Source organism: Hyaena hyaena, unplaced genomic scaffold (genome assembly GCF_003009895.1).
Source record: "Hyaena hyaena isolate Hyena2069 unplaced genomic scaffold, ASM300989v1 scaffold_352, whole genome shotgun sequence".
In the NCBI taxonomy this organism is placed as follows: Eukaryota; Metazoa; Chordata; class Mammalia; order Carnivora; family Hyaenidae; genus Hyaena; species Hyaena hyaena.
Genome location: NW_024080984.1, coordinates 1421374 through 1449096, shown reverse-complemented (window position 1 = coordinate 1449096; position 27723 = coordinate 1421374). Strand labels below are relative to the sequence as shown.

Sequence of the window (27723 nt, the reverse complement as noted above, 5' to 3'; positions counted from 1 at the left end):
GTCAAACAGTTCTATAGACTATAAATTCATGCACAGTGTCACTGGATTCTCTGCACAGGGTCTTAAAAGCCAAAATCAAGAACTTGGCTGAATTCTTATCTCTAAAACTCTAGGGAAGAATCTACTTCCAGCACATCCAAATGTTAGCAGGATTCAATTCAATGTGGTTATAGGACTTGGACCCCATTTACTTCCTGGCTTTCAGCCATAGGATGCTCTCAGCTTCTAGAGGCTGCCCACATTTCTTAACACAAAGTTCCCACCATCTTCAAGTCAGCAAAACCTTCCCATGCTTCTAATATCTGATTTGTCTTCTGTGACCAGCCAAAGAAACACTCTGCTTTTAAAGTGCCTAAATGATTGAGTCAGCTGCACCTGGATAATTTTCCTATTTTAAGGTCAACTGTGCCATATAACATAAATTATTAATAATGGAAATAAAGTTCATGTATTCACTGTCCCGGGAATTATGCAAGGCATGTATACCAAGGGTAAAGGATGTTGTGGTCCATCTTAGAATTTTGCCTACCATAGCATGGAAATTGAGAGGAAATGTCAGTTTCTAGATATATTATGAAGGTGGAGCTAATAATACCAGTTGCTGGATTTGCCTTTAGGGATAAATGGAATACAATAATTTAAAATGATGCATATGTTTTTAGTCTGAACAACTGGGTGAATAGAGATGCCACTAACTCAGATAGGCAAGAACAAGAAATGTGTTTATATTTGGACATATTAGGTAGACATATAAACATGGGAAATGAAATGAATCATGAGAAGTAAAAAGTTCTGTGAAAGCTTGGGATAGGACTCAAGTAGAGGAAACTACTGGTATAAAGGCCCTGAGGTAGAAATAAGGTACAGTCTTGAATGAGATCACCTTATGAGAGAGTGAGTATGGAAACTTAATTTAAGGATAAAGTCCTAGAGCACTACAGTATTTCAGCTTTAGGCAAAGGAGATAGTGAAGTAGAATGAAGACAGGCAAACAAGATAAGAGGGAAGCCAAAACCATGCTGGTAAGGGTACTTTGAAGCCAAGCGAAGAACGTGAGTCAATATGACCAAAGTGGTTAACTGTATGAGACGCCTCTGAAAAAATGAAAAGCACGAGGAAGGAACAATGACAGTTTCATTTGACAAGATGAAGGTATTTGGGGACCTTAATAACAGCTGTGAATGCAGGAGTATTCCATAACTCTAGTGATAAGATGAAGCTATATGGTAGGATTACTCTTCTTTCCACACACCTGTCCCATAGGCTTCTTTGTCTTGAAATTTCTATCAATCATTCTTCTTTTGATACAAATATTGGTAAGTCTGCCCTGTGAAGGGTCTAGGTTAGAACATATATTAGTCAACTCAGTTCAAGCTTTATTTGATATGTACTCAAAATAGATAGTCATAGCTATCTTTCTTAAGAATAGTTGGTAGAAAAATCAATCCATCACAGTATTATGAAATACTGAGTAAAAATGAACATATGAGCCAAATTGGAAATTAAAATGTATAGTGGGCTTAATGATGGTCCCACAAAAGATAGGTCTAGGTCCTAATTCACAGAACTGTCAATATTAACTTATATGGCAAGAGTGAGTATTGTCTTAACCTGGCAAAAGATGTGATCAAGATAAGAATATTGAAAGGAAGAGCTTATCCTAGAATATTCAAGTGGCCCTAAATGCAATCACATAATTCACATAAGAAAGAGGAAAAGGGAGATTCAACACTAGATACACAGAAGACGAAGAAGCAGCAGCAAAGGGATCATGAAGAAGAGGTTGGAGTGATATATCTATAAACCAAGGAACTTCTAGAACCACCAGAAGTTGGAAGAATCAAGGAAATCTCCCCATGAGCCTTTGGAGGGAACACAGTCCTGCCAACACCTTGATTTTGGACTTCAGGCCTCCAGACTAGGAGAATACATTTCTGTTGTTTTAAACACTCAGTTTATATTAATCTGTTAAAGTAGCGACAAGAAACTAATACAGAATGGAAGAATAAAACAGATTTGACCATAGAGAAAAATAAATCAATGACAACCTTGAAATGTTCCCTCAGAACACAAAGATGAAGAATAAAAATCAATATATATACATATGTATGTGTGTGTATAAGGCAGATAAATCTATAAATTGGTGCTTCTAAAGAACAGAGAAGAATAATTGGAATGTATTAATAGTCAAAGAAAAGAAAATGTTTCTAATCTATAAAAATACTCATATAGGGGTGCCTGGGTGGCTCAGCCAGTTAAGCCTCTGACTCTGGGGGAGCCTGGATGACTTAGTAGGTTGAGCATCCAACTTCAGCTCAGGTCATGATCTCATGGCTCATGAGTTCAAGCTCCTCATGGGACTCTGTGCTGACAGCTCAGAGCCTGAAGCTTACTTTGGATCCTGTGTCTTCCTCTCTCTGTGCCCCTCCCCAACTTGTGCTCTCTCTCTCTCTCAGAATAAATAAACTTAAAAAAAAAAAAACTCATATAAAGATTAAGATAGTTTATAAGGTATCAGAAAACATGAACTGAAACAATATTTACATATACCATTTTCTAGTAATTATCTTCAGTTTCAAAGATAAGATGCATATATTTCTAAATACAATAAAACAAAGTAAAAAATTTTAAGTATTAATTAGATTAGCCTTGAACTTAGATATTAGAGTGGGTACAAAGATGGCTCTGAGAATTTAAGCTTAAGTGATAGGTAATTTTATTAACTAATCTAGGAAAAGATGTAGTGTGGACAAAAAGGATTCATTTATTTTTGGACATGTTGCATCTGTAGGGGACTGCAGGATCTTTTATTTAATTAAACATGCATTTCTAGTAAGTGCACCAAACACTGACTAGGCAAAAGAATTCCATATTTCTTATACAGTGTTTATCCTAAAAACACTTCTCTGTTGGGAAGGAAATATGTAAAAGAAAAAAAAAGCAACATTAGCCAAATACATGCACGTATTTATATTTTAAATAGAAAGGAGTTGTAGAAGCAGGTATGAAATCATGGAAACAATCAGCCTCAATATAGATTTAGAAGCAGTCAGCTTTGGTGGATAGATGATGTGTTTTAGAAGGGAAAAAAAGATGACAATAAACTATTTGTAAAATAAATAAATAAATGGGAAAAAAAGGTCAATAGGGAAGGTAAGACATCTGGGCTTGAGGAAAATGACTTGAACCTAATGCTAAAAGAGGTAAATGATAGTGTCCAAAAGTATTTTGTGAGGAACATTTTCTTTATTTAATAGTTAAAGAAATAGAGTCAGGGAGGTCATGCCATTTTCTTTATTCCATAAACAGATAGCTAGAATATATTTTCCCAGCCTCTAGGAGTTTGGGTGGGACCGCATGACTGAGCTCTGGCCACTTTCAGACTTAGCTTTTAAAAATTTCCTACGTGATCCTTCACATTCTTGATCTTCCATCATCTGCTTTAGTAAAAGATTCAGTTGTCCTAGAGAAGGGCAGAACCACAGGATGAAGTACATGAACCAGTGCCCCAGAGAAAAGCTTTCTTTTACCTCTGTCATCACCTATACTTCCATGTAATGAATCCTGCCTACCATCCCATGGAAATGATGAGGAAAGGTCAGATCAGGATATAGTTTGAAGATGGAGCTAATACTACCTGCTGATTGATTTAACTTTAGGGGTGAACAGAATAGAATAATCAAGGATGCTATCTATGCCTTTAGTCTAAGCAGCTGGATAAATGGTGATGCCATTAAATCAGATAGGGAAGGCTTGCCGGTGAGTAGACCTTGAGGGAAGACCAAGTGTTCTGTTTCAAACACAGTAGGTAGACAAATAAATGTGGGAAATGTAAATGAATCATGAGAAAGAGTTAGTCAAATGAAGGTCTAGGATAGGTTTCTAAGTAGTAAGAACTGCAGAATTTTCAGGTTTTGCATGAGATATGTTTTGAGTCGGGGCAGAAATGAGTCGGTTTTGCACGGGATCACCTTGTGAGAAAGTAAGTATGGAAAGTAGAACAGAAGAGACTTAAGGACTAAACCTTACATCACTACAGTATTTCAACTTCAGGCAAAGCATTTATCAATGGAGTTTAAAGAGAATCTAGTGAGGTAAGAAAGAAACTAGAACTGTCCTGGCATTTAAAAAAAAATAACATTTATACTTATTTTCTCATCAGTCTCTTTTTATTATAGATGAGGTGGTTCTTTTTCTATGGTTTTCTACACACCTCATAATTTATGATTCAGTGATATATCATACTGTAATCATTTCAGACATTTTGAATAGAGGGTTAAATACATGAAGTGCAAACAATGTATATTACCATTTGAAGAGATGACTATATGAAGAGCTAAGATAAGTTCACAAGTATTCACTGACAGCTATATCATATTCAGGGCCTGGCTGTGATTTTGAGACACTATCAATGTTAACATGGATCTCAATTGCAGAGATGTTAAAATATGAAAATATGTGTATCTTAGAATTATGAAATACACTACATAAGTGAAAGATCTATGGAACAATATCTATCTTTACTATATATGATAAAATAAAAGCATGTTATAAAATAATATTTTATTCACAGTTAAGTACAATGATTTCATGTTTTAAAATATTGGCTGTGAAGCACTAAGTTTGATTTTAGGAACTATTAATGGTTCATGACTTTCAGTTTGAAAAATATGCCAATTTAGAACACAACTCTTATCTAGATGTTTGGCAGTAAAGAGAAGAAAATGAGGTCAGTGTGTAGAGTTGAATGAAAGTTGTTTTTTATAACTTTGGTTGCATTTTTATAAGCTAAAGAAAGCCACCAATAAAAAGAGAGTGGTAGAATATATTAGAATATACAGAGGAAGGGGGGAAAATTGAAGAGCAAGTTCTATATGGAAAAAAGCAGAAGGAGAGAATTATATGAAAAGTAAGTGTAGAGAAATCTTAGTAGTGAGTATTTTTCTTCCTTTCTTGCTCAGTGGAGCTCATGAGAGTTAATCTATTTCATTGAGCTTTCACAAGAAAAGATTTCAGATTTATTCATACTTTCTGATTCTGTTTGTTTTCTATTTTATTACTTTGAGATATTCAATCTTTTAAGTATTTTTCAGGAATAGAGGCTGTTATATGTTGCTGTTTTTGTTAAGGCATACACATTCTTTTATCTTTAATTCTATTAATATTGAAGATATTTACAGTTACATATTTTCCTCTGATTAGAATTTTTGCTGGATCTTAGTATTTTGTATGATACAGACTCTCTCTCATTGCTTTCTATGGACTGCAATTTTAGATCATTTTAATAAAATGTATTTAATACTTGATACATAATCATGATAGAAAACTCAAAGCTACCAAGGAGAAAGCCATGTTCTCATTTCTGTCTTCCAGTTACTCTCCCCAGTATTTTATCCTAAAAGATATAATCTGTGCACATACAAAAGTACATCCATCTTTATGTGTGTGCGCTTCTAAAACTCAAACTGAAGGACAGTATACTTCCTGCAGTGTTCACTAACTTTTTTTTTTTTACTAAGTAGTATGCACTCAAATGAAGTCTTTTCATTTGAGTACACAAGGAATTTCCAGGGTTTTTAAAAAAGATTTTTTACAGTTATTGTTTTTTTATTTTTGCTTAATGAATGTGCAAAGGTTTATTTAAGCAATGCTCTCCATTTGATGAACATTTACACTATTTTATTAGATTCATTTCAAGAAGTAATTATGAAGGTAGACATGTAGTTCTCCTAAGAGTTAGTATCATACTAATATGATTTCATAGTCATGGGATTACTAGGTCAGTGAGAATATGTACTTTTCATATGGATAGATATTACTGAATATCTATTCATCATAGGCACACTATCTTTCTAAAAAAACTTTTTTTACATCAACATATGTGTGTGACTCCTTTTCAGTTCCCTTGCTAACATAATATATTTTCAAACATTTTGCTATTTACTGCTATGAATTCAGTATGTTTTAATTTTCACCTTCTATGTTACATGAGTTTAGGTATCTTTCTTGTAAGTTTCAGAAAATTTGGATTTCATTTTCTGGGACCTGGATGTTTGTATACATTCACTATTTTTCTCTTAAGTTCTTGGACTTTTTTTTTTAATTATAAGAGTGTTTAAATAGCAAAAAAATAGGCTCTTTCATATAATGTCATTTATAAATATTTTCCCAGTTTGATATTTCATTTTTTACTTCATTTTTAATGCAATTTATTTTTGCCAAAAAGAATTATTTTGTTATTAGAAAAAATGTATCAAGGGGCGCCTGGGTGGCTCAGTCGGTTAAGCGTCTGACTTCGGCTCAGGTTATGATCTCACAGTTCATGGGTTCGAGCCCCACATCAGGCTCTGTGCTGACAGCTAGCTCAGAGCCTGGAGCCTGCTTCAGATTCTGTATCTCCCTTTCTCTCTGACCCTCCCCTGCTCACGCCGTGTATGTGTCTCTATGTCTCTCAGAAATAAATAAAAACATTTAAAAAATTTTTAAAAAAGAAAAAATTTATCAGTACTCTTTTTCCTGGGTTTTGAGGTATGAGTCATACTTAGACATGCCTTCCCAAAGTATTATTATTCCACATTTTCTTCCAGTAATTCTTTACCTTTTTAACTTTTAAATATTTGATCCACTTTGCTTTAGGACATTATGTAAGCTAGTGTAAGAATTCATTTCCCGATTAAAATAACTATAAAGACAAGACAAAACATATAAGATGATTGCCTTCAGGCATTACAAAATAACCAGTGCAGAGCTATGGTCTTTGCAAATAGAAAAGAATTTAGTGCAAGCCCTCTATATGCCTTGGTTTTCTCTCTGAGAGAATTCTCCAAACCATAGCCAGAGAAACAGAAGCCAAGCAAAGAATGTATTATTTTCTGCGTAAAGGAAATAACAGTGTTTGTTGATGTTAAGATACCTCGTATTTAGGACTAGGATCCCAAAAAGGAGGGGGCTGCAAAGAAGGACCCCAAAAAGTCTGTAGAAATTCTTTATGGGTTCTCGGTCAATTCCTAAGCTACACATCTCAAGGCAAGATTCTGGGAAGATTAGATAGGAACAATTGCTCGGAAGCTGACAGCCTGCACAGACATTGCACAAGCTGCACAGTGCTAAGAAGACACAGTGGCTGTTTGGGCTCAGCCCAGATGGAGAGATACTGGTCAACAGCCTGGGGCCTTACCAAGTAGAGCATAAAATACAGAAAATATGTATACATTTGATTATATAAAAATTTAAAACTAATTTACTGCTAAAGAAATACCATAGATCTAGACAAAGAAAACATAATATACTGGGAAAATGTATCTGTGTAGTATACAGCAGAGTTAGTCTTCTTAATTTACAAAGAATTTATACACAAAAGAGAGATACAGCCCAAAAGAATAATTTGCAGAAGATAAGATGATATGAAGAGGTCATTTACTGAAAATATAGTGTGCGTATGTGTATGTATATATGTATGTATGTATATATATATGTATATACACACACACAAAGATACAAGTTCTTGAGAAGATGGAATGGTATTAAAGAGATTAGCCTTGGGGCGCCTCCTGCATGGCTCAGTCAGTTAAGCATCTGATTTCAGCTCTAGTCATAATCTCACAGTTCGTGTGTCCGATCCCTATGTCAGGCTCTGTGCTGACAGCTCAGAGCCTGGAGCCTGCTTCAAATTCTCTGTCACCCTCTCTGTCTGCTCCTCCCCCACTTGCACTCTATCTCTCTATCTCTCAAAAATAAATGAACATGAAAACAATTTTTAAAAAGAGATTAACCTTAGAAGGGAAGAGGGGGCAGTTCTTCAGTTGTATTAGAAAGAAGAAGGGAATAGGTAGATTTGTCATATTTAGTGATAGAAAATTTTTCATGTTCCAATCTAACAGCTATTATGTTTCACTGTGAAGTAGGAGAGACAGATCACGTCCTGAGAATAAAGGGGGAGACAGTGAAGCAGGAATTTTGAGGGTTGGGAAAGTTTGAAATAGTTACTTTGGAAAATGAGAGAGGAAGCTGAGTGGACAAGCAGAATGATTCTCTGCCTAGTCCAATGATTTTTCCCGAGTGGCATACAGCAGCCCTGAAGCAGACATAGAGAACATGGAAAGTAAGATTCTGTCATTTTTTCTAACACTGGGATTTTTTCAGGTAGATGTAAAGGAAAACAGTGCAAGAGAGTTTTAGAATTTTAGCCAGATAATATACAAAGCAATGGACCTAAGCTGTGTAGAGAAGAGACAACAGGATAGATAGGGAGAAAACAGGGGAGTAGATAGACTTGGAGTACCAGTGAACTTAATGGAGAAGTGTAGCAGGAGTAAATGAGTGAGCAAGCTGGAAGGATAGGAAGTTACAGTCAGTGAATGGAGTGTGTGATTTTGTGAGTTTAGACGTAGAGTAATTTTCGGGGATAACAAGATCCAGAGTGTAGCTACAAAAGTGACAGTTATGGAGTACTAGAAAGTTTTGAGATGGTGAAAACATTCAGTAACAGACCAAGTTATTGGATGAGCCATCTATAAGCATATTATAATCATCTATGCCCCAAATTCTAGGACAAGGACAATTTTGGCTGAAAAGGGAAATGGTGACCGAGGTGCTAAAGTTAATAAAGAAGCATGATCAGGGGCGCCTGGGTGTCTCAGATGACTAAGTGTCCGACTTCGGCTCAGGTCGTGATCTCAAAGTTTGTGAGCTCGAGCCTTGTGTTGGGCTCTATGCTGACAGCTCAGAGCCTGGACCCTGCTTAGGATTCTGTGACTCCCTCTGTCCCTGCCCCTCCCCCACTCATGTGCTGGCTGGCTCTCTCTCTCTCCCTCTCTCTATCTCTCTTTCTCTCTCTCTCAAAAACAAATAAACATTTTTAAAAAGGAGGCATGACCAGAAGGAAGATGATATCTTGGGGAGGATTAGAGGATGGTGCAGCTAAATAATATCCATCATAAAAGAGCTTTGTTGGTATTTATCTGTGGTGCCTAGATCTATGGGTGTAAGATGTGGAAGTGAAGGAAAGAGCTGTGACCAACTAAGTCTTACAGAAAGCAATATAAAGGAAGGTAGCTTTGCACATACAGGGATAATTTGAGGCAAAAAAACTCCAACAGGATTCATGCTTTTCTTGACCTTAAATAGGCCCATGTAGTCATGGAGTTTTAGCAAAAAGATATGAGATGTATCAGAAGGAGAGCCAGATAGGATTGCTAAAAGATAATCTACCTTGCTGCTTATTACATTTTAATTTTGTGTAGCTAATTGGGATAGATCTTTAAGTCTTCTTTGGAAACATATAGAGGTCCAGGTATGAACCAGAAACCAGTGTTGTGGTATTTCTCAATGATACATGGAAGTAGTGATATTGAAAGGAGTTATTGGAGGTGGTCTAGTTATGCTGGCTGTGTGAGATGGAAAAGTCAACACGTTTGATATACTCTGCCATCATTCTGTGAACAATGTTTTGGCAAGATGAGTTTTACATGGAAAACTTGAAAGAGATCAATTTGCCCACAAACTGTAGTTGCTAAATTGTCAATTCATGGTGCTAGATTATCTCTTTCATAAACAAAGTGGTGGCAGATATGAGATTAGTGAAGGCAGTAAACGTTTCTCTTTTTTTAAGTTTATCTACTTATTTTGAAAGAGAGATCGTATGTGCAAGTGGTGGAAGGGCAGAGAGAGAGGGAGAAAAAGAATTCCAAACAGGCTCCACACTGTTAGTGTGCAGAGCCCAATGTGGGGCTCGATCCCATGAACTGTGAGATCATGAAATCAAGACTTGGACTCTTAAGGGGCACCTGGGTGTCTCAGTCAGTTACGCGTCCAACTTTGGCTCAGGTCATGGTCTCAGGGTCCATGAGTTCGAGCCCTATATCAGGCTCTGTGCTGACAGCTCAGAGCCTAGAGCCTGCTTTGGATTTTGTATCTCCCTCTCTGTCCCTCCCCTGCTCATGCTTGCTCGCGCTCTTTCTCTCTCTCTCTCTCTCTCAAAAATAAGTAAACATTTAAAAAAAATTAAAAATTAAAAAAAAGAGTTGGACTCTTAACAGGCTGAGTCACCCAAGTGTCCCTGAAAATTTCTGTCACCACCAGACTTGTGTTCATTTTGAAACAGCATAGATCTACTGTAAAATTTGAGGGATGTCTGGGTGACTCAGTCAGTTAAGCATCCGACTTTGACTCAGGTCATGAACTTGTGGTTCACTAGTTCAAGCCTCATGTCAGGCTCTGTGTTGACAGCTCAGAGCTTGGATCCTGCTTCAAATTCTGTGTCTCCTTCTCTCTCAGGTCCTCCCCCATTTGCACTCTGTCTCTTTCTCAAAAAAAATAAAAATATATATATATATATAAAGATTTTTAAAAAGTGAAATGAAATGAAATAAATAAAGTTTGAATAACAGTCTTCTAATGGACTTGGGGTTGGATATGGGTATAAGTTACTCAGTAGGCCACCTAGCTAACATGTCCTTATGTAGGCCTGGACACATGTCCTATAGATGGTAACATATTGAAGGTATGGTCATATATTATTAGTCTGAAAAATGTTCCAGAGGACTGTTCAGTCTTGACTTGGAAAAAGCAAATATCTAAAAATAGAGAAATTTGTCTGCTTCTTCAAGTACTGCCTGGACAGCTGTGAAATTTCAGTGGACCTTCCTGGTTATAGGTACTTAACTGTTGCTTTCTCCTAACCCAGCCCAATATTTCAATTGCAGTTGTGGAATTCGACTACAGATTCAGACTTGATTTAAGCTAAACCTCTCTCAGACTCAGAACAAGAGAAAGATTGGCATGGGACAGTATTAGTCTGCATTTTTGGCCATATAATATAAATAGTGTTATGAAATTCAGTCTTTGAAAAAGAGGGCCATTGTATTATAGCTTGATGTAAATTTATTTATTTTGATTAATTGATACATTTATTTATATATTTATTATTTATTTACTTGCCTTTTTAAAGTTATTCTAGGCCATAGTCATCAGACATTATGATCACAGGGTTATTGGCCGATGCTGCAGGTTTTAAAGGCGGTCTTTGTAGAGAGTAGCGTTTTGCATAGGTTCAAAGTCAGGGGTCGTCCATCCCTGTATCTAAGGACAGAAGTGCTGCTTTTGTATTAGAGACATCTATTTCAGTGATAAAGGATTAGGGCAGGAAAAGTAGGCTAGGGTGTCAGTGAAGGTGAGTAGATTAATTCTTGAATTATTGAAAGACTAGTGTTCTGCTAGGATCTAAACAAAATGATTTCCTCCTTGCAATGACTTTATAGTGGAACAGTGACATTAGAGAAGTGATACCTGACCTGCAAATAACTATAAACCTCTGGATGTCTTTGATGGACTAGAAAGCTTGCCGTTCATGGGTATCGTATACCTTACTGGCTCTCACCAAAAACTTCGGATAAGATAGGACTCAGAAATTTGATATTTAGGTTTTTGAATTTGTGTTTCTTAGGTTTCACCCTTCTTCCAGAAGGCGCAGAGTGACTGAACCAGGGGCTTATGTGCCTAACATTTGTTTTTATAGTATCCAACTACACACTGAGTAAAAGAACAATCCTTTTTAAATAACCAGGATTAATGACCCTCCCCTCACTCAAAAATATCATTTCCCTCCCTGTCTTCCTTCTTTCTTAACCTACATCCTTCATATAAGCTTTCCGATTCATATCTACTTTAGGGTCCCTTTTTTTACCTAGCTCTAGGTAACTGATGTAATCATTTCTCACTTCTTCCCTCTGTTCCTTACAATGGATTAAAGCAAAATTTGTAAAATCCTATTTTAATTTATTTGCTTTATATATTTACATATACATTTTTAATGTTTTATTTATTTCTAGGAGAGAGAGAGAGAGAGACAGCGTGAGCAGGGGAGGGTCAGAGAGAGAGGGAGTCACAGACTGAAACAGGCTCCAGGCTCTGAGCTGGCAGTCAGCACAGAGCCCGACGCGGGGCTCCAACCCACGAACCGCGAGATCATGACCTAAGCGAAAGTCTGACGCTTAACCGACTAAGCCACCCAGACGCCCCTACATATTTTTTTAATTGAGAGAAAGAGATGGAGCAAAGAAATGAGGGCAGAGAGAGAGACAAAGAGAATCCCAGGAGGGGCAGAGAGAGAGAAGAAAGAAAGAGTGAAGTGAGGCTCACCTGAAGCAGAGCTCTTGTTCACCTGAAGCAGGCCTGGAGCTCCCCTGATGCAGAACTCTAACTCACAAACCATGAGATCATGACCTAAGCTGAAATCAGATCCTTAACGACTGAGCTACCCAGGCCCCCTCTATTTATGTATTTTTAAGGCAGATTTCTTACTTAGGTAAGCCAAGCAACTGGGTCTTTGGAACAGTAGGCATTTCAAGGTTTTGCAAACTCGTCAGAAAATTAATATATCATTCTATAGAATCTTTAATACATTTGTACCAAGCAGAAAACAATTAATTATAAAACATTCTATAACATCATTTTGAAAGGAAAATTTTGCTACAAACTAAAATGAAAGCAACTTTAACTCATATTTAAATTATACTACTTTGTTTCAAGGACATGGGAATTCATTTCAGAAAAGACTTTTTTTAGGGGAAAATATGAGAAGATTGCTGAAATTTCCAATTTCAGTATTTCCTTGAGTTCATTTTCTTAGTTAAATCACTTTTATAACCTAACTAAAAATTGGTAACCATGTTATTTAAATGATGAGATTTGAGACTTTTTCTAACTAAATGTTTTCTCCTTTTTTGTAGAGGATCTCTGTCGAGAAGGCCTTATACACCAGGAATAGTTTGTGCTCAATGTAGCAGATATGACAGATGCACAGATTTTCTATGCAGTAAGATGAAGAAAATAACTTAAACATAAAAAATCCATAACACATTCTACAAGAAAAATGTAGTGTTAAGCACTAGTTTTTCATTGTCACGTTAATAATGTTCTTTTGATCAGAGTGGTGTTATTATATTATCAAAAGAGGGTTGAAGTCGGTTCATCTTTAGATTTTTCTAGACTGCACAGCTATTTCTGTCCCCTCTTACCCCTGTTCTTGCCCCTGGAGACATACCACAATGTCTGAAAGAAAGAATGAGAATGAACAATTTTCCTCTGAAAACACTGCCCAGTTAATTCCTGATATAGCAGCCTGTTTGAAAATGACTGCTCTAAAGGATAGGATGTTCTAAAGTATTTATAAAAAGAAAAGAAGTAAAGTAGTAAATGTTTAACAGCCTTTTATTTTAGCCCCTCCACACCCCACCCCCAATATTCAAAAGATGAAAGTAGAAAATATGTTTGGTTAAATTTTTCGTTTAATTTTTCCAAACATAAGAGCATATAATCCAAAAGCATAACTACCCCTGGGATATATGATGCTAATAGAATGTGCTAAGGGATAAATTTCAGACACTAAGGGACACAATGTGATTTGTGATAAAGAAACTAATGGACGGTTTCATCATAATGCCACTGCTGAGATGAATCCACCCGACATTTTTGCCCTTATTTCACTTGAATCAAGATGCAGAATCTTGCTCTTTTTCTTTCCCTTTTCACTCTCCTCCTAAAAAATTCAATCCTAAAACCATTAAGTATGTCAGAACAAGGTAGGCATCCACATAGAGGGCCACAAGATGTGGCATATTAGAGCATAAGCAGAATGACAAGGGATTCATACCTGGTGCAGAAGACTTAAGGGGACAGCCTATGCAGGGTGAGGACAAGGTCCACATAGGAATATGTGGTCTTGAATAAGAGGTTAGAGCCCCTTTGCAATAAAGTGAGTGTCCATCCATGAGGTCAGGCTTGGGTTTTCAGAGACAGAACAGGATGAAGGGATCTCAATACTGAGATGGCTCAGTATGTGGTATATGAGCCCAAGTATGTGGAAGAGAACATCATCATGGGGTGGGAGGAAGAAGCCTGGCATAGAGTATCAGAGACTAAGCAGGTAAGGACTGCATCCATGGAGGAATGGTTTGGCACTGGTTGTTGGAGCCCAGGCAGAATGAGGAAAGGATTTACATAGAGGAGTGGCCTGGCAAGAGGTATTAAAACCTACACAGGTAAGGGGAAGGCCATGTTTATGGGCAATTTTACATGAGGTGTCAGAATCCAAACTAGGTGATGAAAGCTTTAATATAGGGGAGGTGGCCTGCATTGGAGGGGTCAGAGCCCTAGTGGAGTAAGGAAGGACTCTATACACTAGAGAAGCCCAAAGCTGGGTTTCACAATATGAGCTAGGTGGGAGGGGATCCAAGTGGAGGGTCAGCCTATAGGTTGCCAGGTTAAATACAGGATGCCCAGTTAAATTTGAACTTCAGGGTAAACACACACACAAAATACTTTTAATATAAGTATATTCCAAATGTTGCATGGGATATACTTAACCAAGAATTTCTTTGTTGTTTTCTACAATTTGAATTCAACAAGGCATCCTACATATTTTTAAAAGTTTATGTTTAAATTTCATTTAGTTAACATACAGTGTAACATTAGTTTCAGGTGTACAATATAGCAATTCCACACTTCCATACAACATTCAGTGCTCACCACAAGTTCACTCCTTAATCCCCATCACTTATTTCACCTATCCCCTCATCCACCTCCCTTCTGGTAATCATCAATTTGTTTTCTATAGTTAAGAGTCTGTTTCTTGCTTTGTCTCACTCTTTTTTTTTCCCTTTGCTCATTTGTTTTGTTTCTTAAAATCCACATATGAGAGAAGTCATATGGTATTTTTCGTTCTCTGGCTGACTTATTTCACTTAGCATAATACTCTGGAGCTCCATCCACACCATTGCAAATGGCAACATCCTATATGTATATTTACTAAATCTGGAAATTCCACCAGCCTAGTGTAGGGTGTAAGAGTCCAAGTAAGGTGAAGAAGGCACCCATGTAGGAGAGAGAAGAGAGGCAATAATGTAGACTGGACATATATTGAGGGGATTTATCAAGTATACAAATAGATTAAGAATAATGGGCACCAGTTTTCTCACTGTCATAGGATGAAGTATAAATACGTAATGGGAGAAAACAAGCATAAATCTTGTGATAAATTGGAATTAGAGGTATTGGAACTTAAGGATTTCAAAATATATAAGTAAACATAGTTGTAAATATTTGTGTACGTATATACACGTATATATATTCCCTAGCTCTGAGATGGCTTTGGAGAAATGGCTTCCCACCCCCAAAGGAATGAGCACAGCAAGCACTCAGATCTAGGTTCCAAATTCAGGCCTGCACTAAAAGAAACCTGGGCTCACTGAAGAAAGGTTCCAGAGCTGGGGCAGGGAAAATATAAGATAAACCCAGACCATCTTTTTATACTTGTAAGCAAAGAAGTGCTCAAAGAGTGATGGGGTCATATAGCAAAATAGACACACAAGAACACAGGAGCTACTTTAAAGGGCTCTGAGTGGTCAAATATGGGACAATTTGAGTACTGAAATAATAATAGTAATTGATTAAAACTCATGGGATACAACAGGAAACTATGATTCATACTAATATAAATTAATAAATGAATAAATTAGAAGTTTGATGAGGAACAAAGTCTTGATAGTTGCAAAGTAACTCCCCATGAAAATATTTAATTACTAGTGGGAAAAGAGTAATTTCACAACAGAGCAGCCTGGCAGACACTGCCATAAAAAGGGACCAATGTGAACATCATCAGCAATGGGAAAAAACAAAAAACAAAAACAAAAAAGCCAACCCTACACCACCTAAGAGGATGCAAGGAGAAAAACACAGCATGTCTTCTGTGGTACTCCTGCCAAAGATTTACAACCACATCCAATCACAGAGAAGCATTAAATAAGTCCAAATTTCAGATCTGTTGAGGATCTGTCTGCAAAATAGCTAGCATGCTGTCTTCAAAAATGTCAAGATCATGAATGTCAAATAAAAAATGAAGCACTGTCCCAGGCTAAAGAAAATAAAGACATGAAAACTAAATGCAATGCATGCTTTTCAACATGATCTTTTGTTACGAAGGACACTATTAGCACAGCTAGCAAAACACTGAATGAGGTCCAAAGACAGTGGTAATGTTACAATGTTAATTTCCTGATTTTGTTGTTTGTGTTATGGTTATGTAGAAGAATGTCCTTGTTTGTAGGAAATACTAAATACTCCAAGATATTAAGGTATCATATTGGCAACTTGCACTAAGATGGTTCAAAATAAAAGTTATTTGTACTGTACTGCAACTTTTTTTCTAAGTGAGTAATCCTCTTAAATTAAAAAATATTTTTAATGCAAAATCTAAGGAAAGCAAATCAATTTGAAGTTTTTTGTTACAGTCCAGGGGAGAGATGAGATTCATATTGGAGTATTTATAAGAGAAATAGAGATAATGAGACAAAATTAGCCAGTCTTGGAGACTAATTTGATATAGTGATGAGAAAAAGAGAGAGTCTAATATAAATATCATGTTTGGTGCAGTTGAGATATGAATTATATGAAGAGAGGAAGCTATGGAAAATAAATGATAGATTTTGATCATCATTAGCTTTAAATACCTGTTTAACATCTGAGTACATAAGACTAGTAAGCTTAGGGTACAGATCAGGACTCTATTTCAGAATCATTAGCATATAGACAACACTAAAAATATGAAAAAGGAAGTACTCACCCAGGTACAACACATAGAGAAAGAAGAATAGTATGCCAAGAATAGGATCCTGGGGCGGTGGGGGAGGGGATGAGAAACATTGAAAGAGAATGGGGGAAACAGTAAAAGAGGGACAGAAAGAAGAGGATACCCCCGTGTGGCCTTTTATTAAAGTGTGCTTATTGAATTGACAGTATGGGAGATTGTTAAGTCTGGGTTTCAACATCTGAGCAAGGTAGGAGGGGATCCAAGTGGAGGATTAGCCTGAAGGTTGCCAGATTAAATGTAGGATGCCCAGATAAATTTGAATTCCAGGTAAACAAAAATATTTTTAGTGTATCTCAAATATTCTAATGAAGAACTTAAAATCATTTTGAAAGCAGTACAAGGAATCAAAAATGCTGGAAAATAGTCAGGGATATGGAGGACTTAAAAAGACTAAGGAGAAAATTATAAATAGGCACTGATAAATCAGATTCAACATGTGAATAATTGGAGGCCCTGAAGAACAGAACAAAAATAATAGAACAGAAAATAAAGCTATAGATAGATATACAGATATTTAAAGAAATAATAAAAGTTTCAAAAATAGAAGTTCTTGAATCTAAACATTGAAATGCCTACTGTTGAATGTAAACTGGTGCAGCTATTATGGAAAACAGGAAGAGTTTCCTCAAAAAGTTGAAAATAGATCACATGATCCAGTAATTCTACTTCTGCATATTTCTTTGAAGAAAATGAAAACACGAACTCAAGTATATGTAGATGTATATGATATGCACCGATACGTTAATTGCAGCAGTATTTACAATAGCCAAGATATTAAACCCATATCTTGTGTCCATTGATAAACAATGGATAAAGAGCATGTGATACACACACGCACACACACACACACACACACACACACTGCAATACTATTCAGCCATATAAAAGAATGAAAATCTTGCCATTTGTGATAACATGGAGGGCCCTTATGCTAAGTGAAATGTCAGAAAAAGAAAGGTACAATATGATCTTCTGTATAAAACCAGCAAACAAAAACTCAAACAAACACAAAAAACCAAACTTATAAAGAACAGATTGGTTGGTTGCCAGAGGTGGAGGTGGGTGGATGGCAAAATGGGTAAAAGAGGATCAAAGGTACAAACTTCAACTTCTAGTTATAATTAAGTCATGAGGATATAATGTAGAGCATAGTGACTATACTTAATAATAAGGTATTGCATATTTGAAAATTGCTAAGAGAGTAGAACTTAAAATTTCTCATCACAAGGAAAAAAAACATTTGTAACTACATATGATGACAGATGTTCACTAGATTTATTGTGGTAGTGATTTCAAACTAAATGCAAATATTAGATCATTATGCTGTATACCTGAAACTAATATAATGTTATATGTCAATCATACCTCAATTGAAAATAAATAAATAAAATAAAAACAACCTTGTATAGATTTAAAAAAAGCAAGAAAATGCATTCCGTATGCCAGGAAAAAATGATGCCAAATAATCTCCATTTAGACACTGTCTAGTGAATTAGAGGAAAAGAAAGACTCCCTTAAGCATCCAAACCAAAATGTAAAATAATTCATTAGAGTTTAATAGTCTGGGTTGAATCAAGAAAACAGCCACTTTAAATATTCAGACAATATACTTTTTTTCATAGAATATAAAGCGTAAATGAATGATGGAAACTCTAGAAGAGCACAGATCACAGAAGTTGCCATGAAAAGGCAGAGAAACTGTAGTTAAAAGGTCAGGGAAGCAGACACTGAAGACCTCCTTAGCCTGAAGCACCAAAACAAGTGGTTCTCAAAAGCTTACCAGAAAATTTGAGAATCTTTGAGAAAGCTCTCACTAAACGCTGTCAGTGTTTGGCAGCAAAGCAGACAGTTTCCCATCCTACTAAGAAGCCACTGTGAATCTCACATCTGTTCAGGTATCTGGGTAACGACCACCTTGGGAGAATAACGGTCTCCACTTCTCTTACATTTTCCAAATTTCACTTGCATTCATGTCATTGGCAACTCTAACCTGAAGCTATACAGAGAAAGGGATTCACAGAAAGGTAGTTAGTTCCCAGTTTCAGGTCTGCATCACAGGGTTGATTTTCCATGAGTGTAGAATGCTGCTTTAGCAATTAACAATCCTGCATAACGGGGGGGGGGGGGGGGGGGGGGGGGGATTTTGGCTGGTGTTAAACTTTTCTTTTTTTCTTTTTTCTTTTTCTTTTTTTACAAATAGTTTATTGTCAAATTGGTTTCCATATAACACCCAGTGCTCGTCCCCACAAGTGCCCTCCTCCATGCCCATCTCCCTCCTTCCCCCCACATCCATCAGTCCTCAGTTTGTTTCTCAGCATTCAAAAGTCTCTCATGGTTTGCCTCTCTCCCTTTCCCCCCACCATTCCCCCCTTCTTCTCCCCTATGGTCCTCTGTTAAGTTCCTCCTAATCCTCCTATACGTGCAAACATATGATATTTGTCCTTCTCTGCCTGACTTATTTCACTAAGCATAACACCCTAAGGTCCATCCATGTTGCTACACATGGCCAGATTTCATTGTTTCTCATTGCCGTGTAGTATTCCATGGTATAGATAAACCACATCTTCTTGATCCATTCGTCTGTTGATGGACACTTAGGCTCTTTCCATGTTTTAACTATTGTGGAGAGTGCTGCTATGAGCATTGGGGCACATGTGCTCCTATTCATCAGCATTTCTGTATCCCTTGGGTAAATTCCTAGCAGTGCTATGCTGGGTCATAGGGGAGTTCTATTGTTATTTTCCAAGGAACCTCCACACTGTTTTCCAGAGGGGCTGTTTTTTTTTTTTTTTTTTAATTACAAATAGTTTGGTGTTAAACTTTTCTACAAGAACAGTCAATGCTTAAAAAACAGTGGAATAATGACTATATCTATATTGTCCTTAATGCTGTACATAAATTTAGACAAACCTATTATTCAAGTACAAGTAGATGGACAAATGTTGTGGGAACATAAAGAAACTTGTGGTGCAGTTCTCATGAGCACTTTCTCAGTAAACCCCTAGAGGATGGCTTTCACCAAAAAGAAGAGATGAATGGAAAAATAAAAGCCGCATTGAAAGAATTATCCATAAGCACTGAATATTCATTGACAAAGATTAAAACAGATTTGAAGTCTGTAATTATTTAAAAAAGTAAATATGTATAATTGGCAATATACAAATGATATAATTAATAAAATTTGGGAGAAGAAGAGAAGGTAGAAAAATGTGCTTAATTTCTTCATCTTCTATAGCCAGGGGCCAAAAGATATGATTTAAAACTGATAAATGAAACAATAGAAATATAAGCAAATTTAAATGTATTTAAAAATTCAATCAAGTACGAAAGTAAGAGTGTAATCAGTGAAGATTAGTGATGACAAATGAAGGAAAGTACAAATAAGAAACGTGCTAATTACATCATTGCTCAAACTGATCACATACATGGAATGAAGTAGAGAAAATAAAGACTATGTGGTAAAAGATTTTTTTAAAGGAGCTCTAAAATAGAAATCATTACATAAAATATGAAGTAAAATAAAACCAAGCGCAAAGAGCTAAAATAACTGCAAATAATCAGTAGGTCAGTTCATCTCTAAGGTTGTCTGAAGAGTGATTTCTAAATTTTCTTAAGAGTGGTGTTAGTTGCAAGACAAAACCTCTTGGTTGCCATTGGGTTCTCTATGTGTGAGAACTATTATCCTCACTCTCCTTCCTAATGGAATCCAGGCATGATTGTCTGACTGTCTCCGCACCAGTGAGCAGAGGAAAGAAATTTATTTCCTGAAAAGTATATAGCATTAGGCTAGATAGCAAAAACAATGAGTCCCAGGCTATGGAATTAACCTTGCTAAGAAATGAAGAGCAACTGAAAGCTTCTGAACATAAGAATCGATGAGGAAAACGAGTAGATTCTGAAGATTAATTTGTAATGATCTGGGGGGGAAAAGAGAATGCAGGTAAGAGATACTATAGAAGCCCAGAATGTTAAAGCCAGAAGAATCTTTAGCGGACAGAAGTGAAGTGATTTGTATAAGGAGGCAATGATTCAGAGACAAAATTAGTAATAGAATCCACATGTTCTCATTCTTATACTTCTATGTGCTCTTTAGCAGACCAGGCTGACTTTTACTAAACGAGAATATATTGTATTTTATGATGAGGTACTGGCTGGAGGAGGCATATCAAAGATGGCAGCATAATGCTTGAGAACTAGGAGAAATCATTACTTTTAGAAAAATTATCTTATTTCTAGGGAAAGAAGGAATATTATATAATTCTTTCTGGACTTTCTTTTTCTTTTTAGGTAATGCAGATCGTGACGAAGCCGTATGTATGTATTGTTGTCCTTTATTTCTTAGACAGTTTAACTACTTTATGTGCAATCCAGCTTTCAATTGCTTCTCTATTTACAGATTACCAATTTTGGTATCCAAGATGGGAAGTTCCCCGGCCAATTGTGTGTGACCCACTGTGCTTATTGGTCTTCTTTCTGAGAACGCTATGTTTCTCAGTATGTGTCACAATTGTTTTGATAATACAGTCTCGGTTTCCAAACATATTGTTGGAGGAAGAGATACTATTTGCTTCCGAAGTAGTTGAAGAAAAGCCAGAAAAGGTAGAAGGAAGGGAAGAGGGGATAAAGGAAGAGAAGATGAAAATGGAGGAAGAGGACAAGGGAAAGAAGGAAGAGGAAGTGGAGGAAGTGGAGGAAGAGGAAGAAATGGAGGAAGAGGAGCAGGAAGAGGAGGAGGGGGAGGCAGAGGAAGGGGAGGGGTAAGATTTACCTCCATGATAGGACAAAAGTATAATACAAAAAAAAAAAAAAAAGGTGGGCAAGGAATAAAACACACATCTTTAACAAAAAATATTTACAAACCATTACTACAATATGTTTTATTATCTTATACTCATTCAACAAATTTAAGTTTGAAAAGCATAGAAACAAATTTTAAAAACATATATTTTATAGTACATATTATAAGGCAAGCTCTTGGACACTAAGAACAGATAAAGATGTGAGGATAGAAATACTAAAAAAGATTTGACTAATCTAATTAGTCTTAAGATTTTACTGTGCTATCCTTATAAAGGAAGGCATTCCCATTCTCTAAATATGTTTCTATTTCTGTTTTTTAAATACTTCTTACATAGGTTAATAAGTTTCTCAACTATTAAGATTATACATGTAATGTGCTTAGGATTATTTCAACTAAAGATAACCATTTAATAACTTTTGGTTTTGTTGTTTTCATCATCACTATTATAGCTGTTAATTGGTAGCGATGATGATGATGGCATGTGATATCAATGTGATCAAGGCATGTGATATCAAGGCATTGAATATCATTATGTATATTTGTACTATGTGCGTCTGAAATGTTTAAGTGATACTTGTACATGCTGTTAGGAGACAAATTTTTATTTCTATTTCATGTTTAATACTTCATCAAAGCCTTGTAATTCTTTCTAGGCTATATAATTTGTTGCCACCAAGGGCAAATAATTGTCAAAAGTTTAATTGTTTGTGATTGAGCAACCTGGCTGCTTCCAACTTTACGTGGTAAAATAAAATAAAATTTTATAAGTTATACACTTGTAGTTATTCAATATGTATAGTAAAAGTTCATAAATTAATAATATAAATTATTTTTTTTATTTTGAAAGAGAGAGAGAGAGGGAGAGAATCCCAAGCAGTGGGGCTCGATCTCATGAACCATGAGATCATGACCTAACCAGAAGCTGGAGCCACCCAGGTACCCCATAAATTAATAATATAAATTAACTACTTACCACATATAGTACTAATAAATGATCTGAATAACAATGCCTAACATAGCATACATCAAATGGTATAAATTCCCATGTTTATTATTATATTAATAGCCTATTCTTAAGTGAGGCAAGATGAGAATTTCACAAAAAAGCCCTAAATATATATATTATTTCTGTGAAGTCAGCTTCTGAAGAAAAGAAAAAGTTAGGTACAGACAAGGCCTGGTTCTCTACAGAGATATTTATGAATATTCTCTGATATTTGTATACCACTTCATAGCTTCCAAAGTGCTTTCACATAATTACTTAATATTCAAAACCAATCTGTGGAGTTGGTATTGCTTCTGTCTTTACAATGAGAAGACTGACTTTGGATTTGTAAAGTGTTAACAACCTAGGACTGAGAACAAATTAATTTCTGGACATTCTGATGCATTTATAGGTAAAATTCTTCATGATACCATGTTCAATTCCCACTTTGACTAACTTATGTAGTCTACTTGTCTTAACTGGAGGCAATTTTGCCACCTCCCTTCCAGGGACATTTGGCAAAATCTGGGAACATTATTGAAGTCATGACCAGGAAGGTGCTGCTGGTATCTAGTGGGAAGAGGCCAGGAATGCTGGTAACCATCTAACAATGCCTAAGACAGCCCCCACAGCAAAGAATTATCCTCTCTAAAATATCAATAGTGCCAACATTGAGAAATTCTGCACTAGGCTTATTCCCACTGTGGACGTGTTTAAATTTGGATTTATTACATATGTTATTGTATTTCCTTAAATTCTCATTTTTCTAAGAAACCATTATCCCAGTCTCTTTTCTATCTTTATTCCATCACATACCACAAATGGGAATAGTCATTTTGTTATCATGATTCTGTCTCCCTAGTTTGGGGATGATCTGCTGACCACAGGTTTTTGGTTTGGGGATCCAGACAGACATTCAAGATAGGTTCTTCTTAGAGTCCTTAGTGGCTCAAGTTATTATTTTTTAATTTTTTTTAATGTTTATTTATTTTTGAGAGAGACAGACAGACAGATTGTAAGCAGGGGGAGGGGCAGAGAGATGGAGACAGAATCCGAAGCAGGCTCCAGGCTCTGAGCTGTCAAATAGAGGGTTGATACAGGGTTCAAACCCACAAAATCATGAGCTAAACCAAAGTCAGATGCTTAGGAGTCCCATCAAGTTATAATATGTAAAACTCTGAGGCTGTTTAGCAGACTGCATGGAAAGAAAGAATGGATACAAACAGAAGGAATGAAAGACTATTGTCGCTGATGCCTGATTTTTTCCCAACCTTTCACATGCTTTTTTTTTTTTTTTTTTTTTTTTTTCAGAAAAGTAAGTTTTCCTATTTCCCCAGGTTATTTTCAGTTGGATTCTGTAACTGATTCCATTGGTAAGACATTCTTACTATAAAGTTGTCTTCATTAAAATGTTCATTATCCTGAAACAGCACGAACCATAATGGCACTAAAACTCAATCTGTAGATGTCCTTCAAAGCATCATGTGGTTAAAGGGAGTTTTATTTCCAAGGTCTTGGTTCTTGGTATCATCTCCAGCTCTTCCAGAACCATACACCCTATGTTCTTAGAACACTTACTTTTATCTTTATTATACAAGTTACAGGTTGACTCCCTGCATAAGAGACCATTAGCATGAGTCCCCAAGGTTTCATGAAAAAAAGTAAAATTACTTTTACTCAGTTTCCATGACACTGAGTTTCAGGAATGTACCTTGACCGGGATGTTCTGGCCCAAATAGTCTTAAGAGGTGAATGAGCATTCGGTTCATTCCTTAAAGTACTGTGTATACTATTCCACATTGAAAACGCAGACTGTTGAAATGTCCCTGGAAATATCCAGCTAGTGTCTGTTCTACATTATATGTAGTATATGCTTACCTTTGGTTTAGTTAAGGGCTGAGAAAGTGTGAAAGACTTACTACACTTAGTCAATAAATATTGACAAAATATTAGTGATCCAGTGCTATCTTGGATCCTTCATTTAAATGGTCCAGGATCAAGTATGTTATTCCTTAACACCAGATAAAAGTAAAGATTGTTGGGTTTTCTATAGATTCTATAGATTCAATTCCCCATAGCAATGAGCTACAGTGCTGGGTGGTAATAGACACTACACAAAGGGAGCCTAGGGAAGAGCAAGAATGAGTATGGATGTTCACAAGGAGCAATACACAGCAATGGGGAAGAAACTATAGAGTCATAAGGGCTTGGTGACTGTAGAAGGGGTAGGACCTGCAATTATTTAGCATAGCCATGAACTTCTTCCACATTATTCAACACAATGTTGCTGGGAAACCAGGTTGACCAGCACTGGTGGAGTGGGGTAGGATAGAGGGCATTGGACAATACCTTTTCTTTCCTTTCCCTAGCAGAAGGAATTGCCAAAAGCAAATGCCCACTTAAATTCAAAGTACCATCTGAGTGAGGGAAATAGATTATGGGTAGTATTAGACAAGATCTCTAAAAATATTGAAAATCTGAGGAACACCAATGATATTCCTGTTATTAACAGATTGGATAGGGCGGCCTGGGTGGTTCAGTCAGTTAAGCGTCCAACTTCAGCTCAGGTCATGATCTCACAGGTTCATGAGTTCAAGCCCCACGTCGGGCTCTGTGCTGACAGCTTGGAGCCTGAAGCCTACTTCAGATTCTGTGTCTCCCTGTCTCTGCCCCTCCCCAGCTCACACTCTGTCTTTATGTCTCTCTCAAAAATAAATAAACATGTCGGGCACCTGAGTGGCTCAGTTGGTTAAGCATCTGACTTCAGCTCAAGTCACAATCTCAGGTTTATGAGTTTGAGCCCCACATTGGGCTCAGTGCTGACAGTTTGGAGCCTGGAGCCTGCTTCATATTCTGTGCCTCCCTCTCTTCCTGCCCTTTCCCTGTTTGTGCTCTGTCTGTCTCTCAAAAAATAAACATTAAAATTTTTTTTAAATAAATAAACATTAAAAAAAAGTAGACATATTGTCTAGACTTCATCATTGGAGCAAGACCTCTGATGGGATACTGGCTTATATGGTGTTCTGTTCCTATGGATCAGGCACTCAGGAAACCCAAACATGGTGGTGTTAGCTAAGACTCTTGAGGACAGTAAAGCCACACTCATACTCATAAAAGATGTCATAATAGATGTCTATTTCAATGAAAATGAACCACTTGCTTTTCCAGGATGGAAGGAGTCCAGTGTAGTCAACTTGCCACCAAGTGCCAACTGGTCTCCTCAAACAAGAATGCCATGTTAGGGACTCAGTTGTTGGTAGAATCTGCATACAGAGGTACCTGGAGCAACATCAAATGCACCAATGTGTGGCATCCATGTATTCCATTTGTCTGCCCATCATGCTAATTCTGGGTGGGGAAAGGACAAACTCTAGATAATCTCAACTGATAAGTTATTTCATCTACTTGGTCATTCAATGCCTCTGGTGGGCAATAATCTGTAAAAAAAAATTCTGCATACCATTCCCATTCCCTTATTTTCATTCACATGCCTCTGCCCCAGATCTTCATATTTCTGCCCTTTCAATCCTTTTCCTTCCAAAATCCTTACCTCTGGCTAGATATTTGCTACTGTCCATGTGGCCATATTGGTTCTCATCTCAAGCCAATTGTGCTTCCATATAAAGTGGATAGTCAGGTGTGCCACCCTAAAGATTTTCTCTCACCGCTGGCTTTCAAAGCCAGCCCCGGGGGTATGGCTGTAATGCAGCCATTGTCCGTTTTCAGCTTGCACCCATATTTTGGGCCAACCGATTGATAAATTAAGATTTGGCTTTTAAAAATTACCTTTACTGGGGCGCCTGGGTGGCTTAGTCAGTTAAGCGTCCAACTTTCACTTAGGTCATGATCTCGCAGTTCGTGGGTTCGAGCCCCACATCGGCCTCTGTGCTGACTGCCAGCTCAGAGCCTGGAGCCTGTTTCGGAGTCTGTGACTCCCTCTCTCTCTGACCCTCCCCTGCTCATGCTCTCTCTGTCTCTCTCCTAGAAATAAATAAAACATTAAAAAAAATTTTAATAAATAAATAAAAATAAAAATAAATAAAAAGTACCCTCTCAATATAGTCACAGGTATGAACTGAGAGACCGGTGCTGGTATAACTGATGGGTGAAATTGAGTTCTAAGTTATCTGCTCATGTAGCTTACTCTTGCCCTGAGGCTCCATTTGGATTTGATCCCATGATAACGCTTCGGTTCAATGTCACCTCAGATTATGTGAACAGCCATTTCCCAAATATGTGGATATTCCCCCTTTGCAAATATATACTCATTCAAGTAAATGTCAGTGGGTCCCTTTTGGAAAGTACTAGGAAAATATTTAAAGTGCATTACTAGTGGCCTCCTGGGAACTCAGCCACCTCTGCAGTGGTTTCCCCATAAAAACTGGCTCAGTTCCAATAAAGCAAGGGATCGTGATTTCTTACCACTTCCTTCATTGGATCACTACTGAAACCAACTGTGCCATTTCAGATCCTCCTGAAGCCAAGACAGAATTATAGGCACATGGGTGGTTCAGTTGCTTAAGCTTCTGACCCTTGATTTCAGCTCGGGTTATGATGTCATGGTTGGTGGGATCAAACCCCATGTGGGGCTCTGCACTGACAGCACAGAGCCTGCTTGGGATTCTCTCTCCCTCTCTCTTCCCCCTCCTCTGCTCACATGTGCACCTATGTGCACTCACTCACTCTCTCTCAACTCTCTCAAAAATAAAAAAAATTTAAAAACTTTATAAAAAGACCAAACTGGAAGTTAAAGAGGCTTATTACCTGGTTCCTATAAAACTTAAGGTATCAAAGAATATAGTATGGGAAGGAGGAAGAAAGGAGTAACTTTATAGTGGAGTAACACTACCTCAGACAGGTGATCAAGGTCAATATCAACAAGGGCAAGTCATGTTAATATTATGTATCTTTGACATGATATGATGAAAATGGCATTTTGCCTCTGTGATCTTCTTCCCCAAAACATAGAAACCCAGTCAAATCAGGAGAAAAAATTTCAGACAAATCCAATTAAGAGATATTCTATAAAATATTGACCATTATTCTTAAAAACTTTCAAAATTTTCTTTATTTCATCAAAAATAAGGAAAACCTGAGAAACCATCAGAACCAAGAGAAGCCTAAGCTTAAACAAATGACTACTAAATGTAACATGGTATTCTGAATAGGATCCTGGAACATAAGGCATAGGTAAAAACTAAGAAAATCTGAATAAAGTATGTACCTTAGTTAATGAAAATATCAGTATGGGTTCATTAATTGTGACAAATGTACTGTAAAATGTTAATAATA

General features: G+C 36.8%; 1 protein-coding gene across 1 annotated transcript in view; it reads left to right on the top strand.

Annotated features, from left to right (window-relative positions):
• GLIPR1L2 (GLIPR1 like 2) overlaps positions 1-21465 on the top strand; it is a 29391-nt gene extending 7926 nt beyond the window's left edge. The window contains exons 4-6 of the mRNA XM_039249931.1: positions 12729-12814; positions 20933-20959; positions 21042-21465. Of these exons, the coding sequence (XP_039105862.1) occupies positions 12729-12814; positions 20933-20959; positions 21042-21406 (478 nt within the window). The 3' untranslated portion in view covers positions 21407-21465. The remainder of the gene's footprint in view (positions 1-12728; positions 12815-20932; positions 20960-21041) is intronic.
• The last annotated feature ends 6258 nt before the right edge of the window (positions 21466-27723 follow it).